General features: G+C 45.6%; 1 protein-coding gene and 1 non-coding gene across 3 annotated transcripts; one reads left to right on the top strand and one right to left on the bottom strand.

Moving 5' to 3' along the window:
- Positions 1 to 289: 289 nt before the first annotated feature.
- trnaf-gaa (transfer RNA phenylalanine (anticodon GAA)) lies at positions 290 to 362 on the bottom strand. Its single transcript has one exon. It is a non-coding gene; the product is annotated as a tRNA-Phe (tRNA).
- Positions 363 to 1,155: 793 nt separating this feature from the next.
- Positions 1,156 to 9,183, top strand: hs6st2 (heparan sulfate 6-O-sulfotransferase 2). 2 transcript variants are annotated; one of them, XM_023797500.2, is made up of 2 exons: positions 1,156 to 2,049; positions 6,950 to 9,183. In XM_023797500.2, the coding sequence occupies exons 1-2, from the start codon at positions 1,475 to 1,477 to the stop codon at positions 7,755 to 7,757; spliced, it is 1,383 nt and encodes a 460-aa protein (XP_023653268.1). In that variant the 5' UTR covers positions 1,156 to 1,474; the 3' UTR covers positions 7,758 to 9,183. The 2 variants fall into 2 exon arrangements, with proteins under 2 accessions (XP_023653268.1, XP_023653267.1); XM_023797499.2 differs by having other exon boundaries at positions 6,947 to 9,183.
- Positions 9,184 to 10,728: the final 1,545 nt, after the last annotated feature.

Below are 10,728 nucleotides of genomic sequence, written 5' to 3'. Positions count from 1 at the left end.
AGAATCTCCGATTGATTTTACTCCGGTTACCTTTATCGTGCCGTTCGGAAAGTTGGGTGTACCTATATTATTCAGTAAGAAATATAATGGTTAAACAGTCATGGGTAAGACGAACCGACGGTTTCCATTGGGTAGTAAGGAAACTAGCATTTACCATTTGTAACGATAACGATGCCTAAATGCAACACACATGAAGAATGATATGATATGAGGATAGGGTAGCCACGTTCGACTCGGCAAACGGACACAAAAAAAATAATTCTTTCGAGTTAATTAGCTTTCGACAAAATGCCGAAACCCGGGATCGAACCAGGGACCTTTAGATCTTCAGTCTAACGCTCTCCCAACTGAGCTATTTCGGCTGTGCGGTTTTCTTTTGATTGCCCCTATAAAAATAGTAAGGACTATATTTTTAGAGCGATTATTACTAGAATCGTCTCATTTTTTGTAGTGTAAAAGTGTGGTGGATTGCTTTCGGTTAGGTCAATATTGTTTTGCCATTTCTGTTCTAGTTACACGTATCAGTTTCGTTTGCGACGTCGGCACGATGGAAACAACATTCAAACGGCACATATTACCACACATGCCAACCTAGCTGCAGGGAAAACAAGGAGTTGGGTGACGGACGGCTTGTACATTTTGAGCCATCAAAAAAGACTCCATCTACTCAAATCTTTTGTCATTACTACTGCAAAATAACTTGCAGTTAAACAAACACGCCCCCCACATACTGACTGACACCGCGTCTTCATAATGAAAGTGATTCTGTAAAATAAGCTCGTACGGAAAACAATCACCGGCAAATAGATCAATGTGAAAAGTTTAATAGAAGAATAATTTTAGTAATCACATACACAATCTGTAAAATAATATTTTATAATAATGACTGTCTAATAAAAATCACGTCATTAAGAAATGCATTTTATTGAAATAGTCTAAAATAAAATGACACATTTAATTATTGAAATATTAACTTATTTACTTACATTTATAATACATATATATATATATGTATTACCATTTAATCAAATATATATATATAAATTTGGGCATAATACCGTTCCTCAACCGTGCTTTACCTGAGCCAGGAATCACATGGGGTCGCAGTCATCCACACCCCTTTTTCCTGCTACGTCAGAGTTTCACGCTCCCGAAGGCGCAGGGAATGCTGGGACACACGGACTGCTCTTTTGGTTATGATGGAGGTAAACAGACGGAACAGGATCTTCTGTACAATGCAAGAGGAACGACGGTAGTTACTAAACAGTAAAAAGACGGTTAAAGTTGAGAAGGGCTGCGCTGTGATCTGTGAGGTTTACTACAGTAACGCTTTGCGTTAAAACTTGTACTACTCATTGTACTACTTCTTATTAACATGGCTCGTATGTTCGATTGTTAAAGGACAGCATCTCTACCCCAGGCGACACAGTGGGGCCAGAAGGTTGAGTAATGTTCCTTGGTTTTCCTCGAGAAGATGGATGAAAAGTCCAGTAACAGTCGGCTTCTGCTGGCCCTTGTGATGGTACTACTCTTCGGTGTCATCGTGCTACAGTACATCTGCCCCGGCACCGACTGCCAGCTACTCCGCCTGGGCTCCCTCTCCTCCAAAGCAGGCGACGGTCTTAGCGGGTCTCATGGCGCGGATGTCGAGGGCAGCAAGGGATCGGGTGCTGGAGACCCGTACGTGGCTGAGGATAGGACGCTAGCTCGCTACGTACCGCGCTTTAACTTCTCAGCCAGCGACCTCAGCCGAACCGTGGACTTCAACATTAAGGGCGACGATGTCATCGTTTTCCTGCACATCCAGAAGACCGGCGGCACCACGTTCGGCCGACACCTGGTGCGCAACATCCAGCTGGAGAGGCCCTGCGAGTGCCGTGCCGGACAGAAGAAGTGCACTTGTTATCGGCCGGGCAAGCGAGAGACCTGGCTCTTCTCCCGCTTTTCCACAGGCTGGAGCTGCGGGCTGCACGCCGACTGGACCGAGCTCACCAGCTGTGTACCGAGCCTCATGAACACGCGGGAAGCGCTCCAGCCGCGCACTCCCAGGTGAGCAGAGCTTAGTATTAGGGGGACACAACTTAACAATTAAAATCCAGATTTATTGGGAGGATGACTGAAGCCAAATTAAATATTAGGGCAAATTAAATATACACATCCCCCCGCCCCCCCGGGTCTCGTGCCCCTGGGTAAAGGTGACAGTACGTATAATAAATCTTATTTTCTACTATGAACGACAGTAAATGGAAATTCCCCCTATAATGTATGCATATAGTAGGCTCGAGCACTAGTTTGCATTGAGAAATATTGTGTCTAAATTAATATTAAGATATGCCTAAGTCATATGTTTTCTCTCCTGTTCACACCCAAAAAAAACCTGCATGTCTGCATATCTGACGTTTAAGTTGAACAACAGTCCTATATACATTATGTGTTGGGACATAGCGTTTCAAAAGTTTTACGTTTCTCTTAGTATACAAAGCGGGTAATCTGGTTTTGGCGTAACATTTTTAAGTAAATACAGCTTTTCACGGGAATCGCTATTCTGGCGATGAATCTGGACTATTTACTCTGTTGGGTAACTTTATTTTGTAGTTGGCTCGATTCTGATGCTGCAAAAAAAAAAATGATTAGCAGTCACTTCTTACGACGGAAACCCAAGGCGATCGGCAGCGGTTTAAACTCGCTTCCTGTACTAAAGCACAAGTAGGTTGTGGGCTCTTTTCCGTCTCCTCCCCCTTCTTCTGTATGCTGTCACGGCAGAACCTCATGCGCTCCTTGTTTGTCCCCCTGATGGAGTAGGCTGTCGACACGCTGACATCCTTGCTGCCTGAGGGGACACAGGGGACACGCATACCATGGTTTCCATTCTCTCTCTTCTCCCTCGGGACAAAATTTGGGCTGGGGTCCCTCTCACATCTGCTTTGCCACCTTGCACTCCCCGATTTTACATAATGAGGCTTCTCTGACCTTACTTGAATTATTTACATTTCGTATTCATATATGCACCATTTATTTTCTTGGTTGACACTTGGCTTCTCGTTATGGAGCTTAGGGCTCTACACGTGTATCTTTTAGAGTAGCTATCAAACAAGCCTTTTTATTATTAAACTGGCTTTCTGGAAGTCTCTCCGTGGTAAATTTAGTATCGGCTTTTCTTCGCTTGGCGATGTAGACTGTAGCCCCACCGGGGACATCCCACCCCAACCCCCTTAGCGTGTTATACGGGACAACGACTGACTCTGTTCTGTTTTCGATTTCTTTCATTATCCACATTTTGCATAAAAAATCCGTGAAGTCTTCTGGATTATACAAAGAACCCAAGGCTACCTTCAGCCGACTATAAGTCTTATAAAGCCATTTATGAGCGTTCTTTTGAAAAGACAGCCTTTAGGAAATGTTGTAAAAAGGTGACAGTCTGAATGTAAAAGGTTAGCTGATTAAATTGCGTGAGTTGGTCAGAGAAACTTGGGATCATTAGTCTGATTGCAACCCATGACCCGTATTATAGGTGTGTGTATATAGCTGCCCTGCTTAATGAAATAGGAGCTTTTTTTCGACTTCACCAAACCAGTGCTGGGCAATTTAATGTGTTTTTAGTTTAGGTAATAGATCTGTGATTTTACTGTTGTTCCCCCTGAAGTTACGTTATTATGACATTAATTTATCCAAGTACCATGTGACCGTCTCATGTGTATTATTATTATGGTACTGTCGATCTCAAATCCCGGAGGCGTTACAGAGAAATGCACAAGTAATTTTAAACTTTTAAAATCAATAAAGTATCAATAATAATAATTAGTAATTAAAACTTCACAATGATTTATTTGAGGCTGAAAAATCATGGATCTGCTAGAACAAAAAAAAAAACCTGTTTAGGAGTAACACTAAGCGTCAGCTGTGTTTGGACATGACTGGATGGAAGAACATCGGCTTGGGAGAGAAATGGGAGATGCACCGAACCGTCGGCGTTCTGGCCCTGGAGAAGCGGCGTTGGTTACTAAGCATGAAATTCGTCCCTTTCTGACACTTCGGAAATCCAGCCGTCGTCAGCCTTTTGCGGTGATGGTGTCAGGAGCATGTTGTGCCAGCCCAGGTGGAGGCAGTAGCCGCGCGGCGGCGACCTGATTGCGGTTCGCAGTTCATTGCCTTCGTGGCCCCCGCTGTCGCACCTGATAGAGCCGGGTCCCTGGTGCGATCTCCGGGAAGGCGCCCGAACGGAGGGCTCTGCGCCGGCTGCCCCCCACCCCCTCGTAGCATAAATGCGGAATGCATTCTAAAGTCTGCGGGGCTTTGATGTGCTAATTTCTGCATTGTTACTTTAGGCAGTGGATTTAATCGCCGCTGATGGTCCGTTTCGAGGAGGCTTGCATAATAAAAGCTCCCGCGGCTTACAGGAGAACGATTTATTTAAATTCATGGCATGATGGAAGCGAATGGAGGACCCACGAGGTGGTTCTCGAAGCGCCGTCCACCGTGGGGCTGTCAGAATGCGTTCCGTAGCTTTCCTGCTGCCGCCATTGATGCTTTTAAATACTTTCCAGGAAAATAAAGGTTTTTTTACCTGGCAACCAGTGATTTAGTTAAGATATGGATGAAAAAAAATGTTCAAAAGAAAAAGGAGCTTTTTTATACTTTCCTAGGAAGTTTTTTCATATGCAGCCAACACACACATGCGCTGGGGCTGATCTGAACTGGCAGTTGTGCTTTTTGGGGTCTGCGCATGGTTCTTTGTTTATTCCGAGGGAATGTGTGTTCAGAGGATATTTTGTCATTGGATTTGCTTTTCTTTGCTTTCTATGTCCTCCCCAGATGGGGGATTGGAGGTGGTGGATGGGGCTGTAAATGCATCCAGACATGATTAATCGTATTAGTTTATCATTATATGATTAGTCGTGAGGTCTTGGAGTGACTTTGTTGAATGTCCATGTAGGAACCTTCTCCTTTAATATAGTCTCCCTTTTGATTGGCAGAGGAGCGTGTGTCTCTGTTTCTGTGTCTGTGCATGTGTGTGTTTCTCTCTGTGTGTTTGAATTGTGCACATTTGTCTGTGTGGGTCCCCAGCCGGCCTTACCTGCATAGCCCAGCCTGTCAGCTTCACCAGTACCTTTGACTGCAAAGTGATGCTTATGATGTAAAATCTTTTTCAGGGGGCTGCCTCGACTCTGTGTTGGGGGTGGGCTCTGTCTGACCCAGCTCGTGACCTCCGCCTCCCCCCTCTGCCTCTCTGTGCATCACGCAAACTGAGACGTGCAGGTTCATGCACACACACGGACACATTCTGTCCAACGTGCATGTAATGAGAATTTGTGCCCCTTTCTCCCCCAAAACAAGCAGGTCTGTTTGGACGGTGCCTGTTTCTGCAGCCCGTACACATACCCATGCGTCAGCACTGTTCTGATACCCAGCACTGGATCGTTTCCTTGTTTCCGTGCTTGACCCACCCGGCCAAACCACATGCACAAACCCAGCATGATGTGCACGGCATGGCTGCCTATGTTTGGTGATGCAGAAGTGTCACTGAGTACCAGGTCCTTCAGATGTGTTTGCCGACCTGATTGGTTGAAAGGATGGGGTGCCTCTCTGCCGAGCAGCCAGTTTGTGTGTCTGTGTGTGTGTGTGTGTGTTTGTCATCAGAGTCCGCTTGCGAGGTTGGGAGTCCCAGGCATTTCAATTAAAACACGTTTAGCACACGGTATGAGTAAATGGAACACAGGTCCTCTTGGAGAGCATTTCAGGATGGGGGGGGGGGGCTCTGAGTGAGGCTTGTTCATGTCATTGTTGCATATCCTCATTTTCTCCCCTTCTGCTTTGTTGTGACGATAAATCATGGTAAATGTTCCCAGAAAACAAATCCGAGAGATTCGGGAGATTTGTGGAACCAGGGATTGGATAGCCGACTTGGACAGTGTTGAGATCAGATGTGGTTCTGTATAGGACAGCTGTGGGATGCTGAAGGTATGTATTCTCTTCACGGATGTGGGGAGTCGTGCTCCAGTAGATGGGCCAGATGTGAGCCGTAGAGTTGCAGTATGGGTGGGTGGGGTGGCGTGTTTCTGGGCTGGTTTCCGGAGCACTGACAGGTTCTACCTTATGGACTTTCCCTCTGTACACAAAGTGACATTAATACTCTGACTAGAGTTACTTAGCAATATGATTACATGCTGTCCAAATGTGAAATAATACCTTTCACTTCCCATGACTCATGCTATACAATAGTTCTTAAACACATTATATAATAACATCGTTTAACAAGTTACCTGCAGTTGTCAGGTGTGAGCCTCTGCTGCCCCCTGCTGCTGATGTTTATGAATAATGTGCGATTTCCAAATTCAACTCAAACATACAATTATAAATGACTGGAAGTTATTGTGGAGGTGTGACATTCAGCCCCCCCCCCCCCCATGCAGTCATATAATCCATATTTTACAAGGGCAGCCAAGAGATGTCAAAATGTGAATTTAAAATGGTGATTCAAAAATTTCGTAATTAAAATTGAAATCCTAAAAATGGCTATAGAACAAAAATTAATGATTAAACACCTTGAAAACATTGCATTGCAAAATGAGAAGAATTTCCGAGGTCTATGAAATTCAAGACTTTATTTTTTTACAGAAAATGTAGAGCGATGAATGGCATGGCAGACTGTTAAATTAGAGTTTAGATTGGAAAGGAAACTATTTAAAATGCGATTGGCATGGCGACCTTCCTCTGGATACTCCAGAGGAATTTACATAATGTCTGTAAATTGCTCATATTGTGTGACTGTTTGTGTTTGTGTATTCTTCTATGGACTGGCACCTGTGCTGCCCCATGCTGGTGCCCTGTGCTTCCTGTAATAGTCTCCAGGCTCACTGGGAGCCTGTACTGGATAAGTGGTTAGGGAAGATGGATGGTTTTTCACTTTCCCACAATTCATCTCTCCCCCCACTTGCCCCTTCCTCAGCAGGAACTACTACTACATCACCATCCTGCGTGACCCCGTGTGGCGCTACCTAAGCGAGTGGCGGCATGTGCAGCGCGGTGCCACCTGGAAGGCCTCGCTGCATGTGTGTGAGGGGCGTGCCCCCACCCTGTCCGAGCTCCCCAGCTGCTATCCCGGGGACGACTGGTCAGGCTGCACGCTGGAGGAGTTCATGGACTGCCCTTTCAACCTGGCCAACAACCGGCAGACGCGCATGCTGGCCGACCTCAGCCTGGTGGGCTGCTACAACGCGTCGGCTATGAGCGAGGAGGAGCGCGGCGCTGCCCTGCTGGAGAGCGCGAAGCGCAACCTGCGCGGCATGGCCTTCTTCGGCCTGACCGAGTTTCAGCGCAAGACGCAGTACCTGTTCGAGCGCACCTTCCAGCTGAACTTCATCGCCCCGTTCACGCAGCTGAATGGGACTCGGGCCGCCAGCGTGGAGGTGAGCGCGGAGACGCAGAGGTGCATCCGGCAGCTGAACCGCTGGGACGTGGAGCTGTACGAGTACGCCCGCGACCTCTTCCTGCAGCGCTTCCAGGTCGCACGGCAGCAGGAGCGGCAGGAGCAGCGCCAGCGCAGGCAAAGGCGGCGGCGGCTGCGGAGCAGGGGGCCGGTGACGGTGGCGCTGGCCAGGCGGGCAGGTGTGTTCGGTGCCCAGGCGGAGGAGCACCCCGTCCCGGAGCAGAGGCAGGATGGGAAGGATGGCGAGATGGCAGAGTGGATGGAGGCCTGGTGGGAGCTGGAGGAGAATGACACTGTGGACTACCTGGACAATGTGGAGCAGTGGCGTTAAATGGTTAAGTTAGTTGGTTTGGGTGAATTAAACCCATTCCTAACCCTGCTACTGAGTTCAAACTCAACAGTGCGGGGTTTTAAAGAGACTCCTTTATTTATTTTATTTACTTGAAAGGGACATGGAAAACAATTTTTAGAAACTTTCTCCGTTCCACTCCAATCCAACAGTATGTAAGGTCTCCAGTGTGGTCTGACTGCTGCATGCTATCTGACTCTTAAAAACTCACCCATGACTATACTGTACCGTTAGCTTTTTATGTAGGATTTTATTGCTCATTCTTTAATTTCATTATTATTACTGTCAAGGTTGAAATTTCAACCACCTTGCAATTTTTCTCCTCCCTTCATAACCATTGTACTGAATGATCAGTAGTGTCTCGAATATTTCTCTTTTTTTTCCTTTTGAAATCTTTGCCTGCTCAGTGTAACATCCCCTTCTTGCCCAACAGGATACCTGGAATGTGTTCCTTATCACTCACCTGGCGATCAGAATACTGTTTTTAAACACTGCAGGTCGAATGAAAACTGGCAATCTGCAGTCATCTAGTCTGTGGGCAGGTTTTAGATCTTGCCTGTTAAATGAGTAATTTTTTCTGCTCACGTTTCATCTGCAATCCACTCGATAACACACTACTATAGTCTGTGTTTCATGATGCTTCACTGGAATGAACTTCCACCATTACTATTTGCCCTCATCGGTTCTAAAATCACCTTTCCTATCCCAGAACAGGCTTTATCCTGTTTTTAATGAAACTCTTTTGCTTCAGAGCAAAACATGGCAGCCCAAAGAGACGGTCCTGAACACTGGATATCCGGGGGGGGGTGTTGAGTGCCCCCTAGTGGTTAGTGAGCACTCAAGCGTTCACACCAAGGGGAAAGTGCATGCATGAAAATAGCTTTGGTCCAAATGAACATCATAATGCTGATACAGCAAAGACTGTATGCACCCCCCCCAAGCAGAAGTTATGCAGTGATCATGTAATGTTATGGGCTTCAGATGCTGTAACTTGTAACTGGAATGGTGCTGATTCAATCCCTGCAGATGTGCCACTGTTCAATCTGCAAGTTAAGGTACATGCACCAGTTCCCATGTACAAAAAAATGTAGGTTGCTTTGGATGGGAGAAACCTGGTACAGGTAGGGAGTTACCCTGCAGGGGGAGTACAGAGCTCACTGCAAGAGCAGTGCAATATAGCTGTGTTCCACCTGTGGACTTGGATACCCCCCCCCCAGGGGGTTTCAGATCAATGTCTCACTGTTTCTGTCACATGACTCCTGTCATATATTTGGTATGAATGTCACAGTAACTTTTACATTTTTAAATATTTCTTCATCTGCACTAATCTGTACCTTTCCAGAGAGCTACTCATGGTACCTTCAGATGTCATTGTTTTTTAAAAAAAATAAATGATTTTTTTTAATAACCCCCGCACTCGTATTTGTTATTCCTGGAGCTTGTATGTCAGCCTGTGACAACTGAATACTTTGATCACAAATGGTCAACAAAGTATTTAGGTACAAATCCAAGAATCGATGGTACTGGAGTACCCTTGAGGAAGATGATTTAACCTGAAAAGAAATAAAAAAAAAAAACAGCTATACAAAAGGATTTCAGAAACTTTTTTGGAAGAGTTTGTTATGCAGTAAATGTTATATATCAACAATGTCATGAAATTGAGGCAATCATTCTTCATGAAGACATCTATGACTTATGTTATAGTACTACCGAATCAGGTGTTACCTATATGCTTGTGGGCTGTGACATTAACTGTAAGAATTCTTCCATTTCTATTTTCTAACCCATCTTTCCCCAGGTGTGCCTTTGCCCTACTCAAGTTGGCGTTTTGCTTCAAACTGAATGACCTAAAAACTACTTGTGCTTTTTTATTCTCAATGTGTTTGGTAGATCTTTCGTGAGACATCTATGTGAATGCCCCTGCTTTCTCTAGTCTTAAGAATCTTGTGTTTTTAACGTAGTAGTCTGCTTTCCATTCATTTTTACAAGCAAGCGATATTTAACAAAATGAGTGGTTAGCACTGTTGCCTCATCTCTGGGACAAGGGTTTGAGTCTCTAAAGCAGCTCGGGGTTGTGGAGTTTGCATGTTCTCCACATGTTGTCATGGGGTTTCCTCCAGGTACTCTGGTTCCCTCCCCCAGTCCAAAAACTTTGAAGTTAATTGGAGTTACCAAATTGCCCATAGATGAGAATGGTATGTGTGCCCTGCGATGGGTTGACACCTCATCCTGGGTTGTTCCCTGCATTGCACCTGTAGGCCCCAGGAAATGCTCCAGATACCTCACAACCCTGAAGAGGATAAGCAGTAACAGCAGATGGATATTTTGTTTAGGTTAAAATAACCGTCCCTGTCCACCCACTAGAGATGGTCAAAATCAACGACAATGACAATATGACAGTGAAATCAATTCTACAAGTAATTTGGAATTTTTCTGGAAATGCTGCTGCTCTTTTTGTAACAGGTTACTTACAGAATTACTGCAGAAATTTGGTTGTGTACGTGACTAAGACAACGATGCTCTTGGTGCCCCCGGTGGTTATGCATTATTACTGGGCTCGTTAACTTCTCCCAAAAGGTGACGGTGCACTCTCGGTACTGTACGAAGTATTGCATGTTCAACCGTGGTGCATTTAGGGCAAAATCGTCAAGATAAAGACCAACAACGCCGCTTCGCCATGACAATGCTTTATAATCTAAAGACAGCGACGAATAGTTATCTGGAAAAGTGTAGTCACTACGACAGGGTTCATTGATTAAACCTGTCTGGGCACACGCAGCAGTAAGAATCGTCAAGGTATTAACCTAGGACAAAAGACGCAGCCGACCTAGACACGACCTACACTTGAACGGAGAGCGTGTCATCAGCCAGACTAACAAACGCCGAACCGCGAACACAGTTCGCGTGAGGGAGCTCGCGCAGGTGCGGAGCTGGTGGGCTAGCGTTTCGCCTC

The sequence above is a fragment of the Paramormyrops kingsleyae genome, chromosome 10 (assembly GCF_048594095.1).
Source record: "Paramormyrops kingsleyae isolate MSU_618 chromosome 10, PKINGS_0.4, whole genome shotgun sequence".
Classification (NCBI taxonomy): Eukaryota; Metazoa; Chordata; class Actinopteri; order Osteoglossiformes; family Mormyridae; genus Paramormyrops; species Paramormyrops kingsleyae.
This window is presented reverse-complemented; position numbering and strand designations above follow the sequence as displayed.

What these genes read in the sequence shown, in the direction of transcription:
- hs6st2 (XM_023797499.2), top strand. Translation starts at nt 1,475, where the DNA reads ATGGATGAAAAGTCCAGTAACAGTCGGCTTCTGCTGGCCCTTGTGATG. An exon ending in CTCCAGCCGCGCACTCCCAG is followed by an intron (nt 2,050 to 6,946) that starts GTGAGCAGAGCT and finishes CCCCTTCCTCAG; the next exon opens with CAGGAACTACTACTACATCA.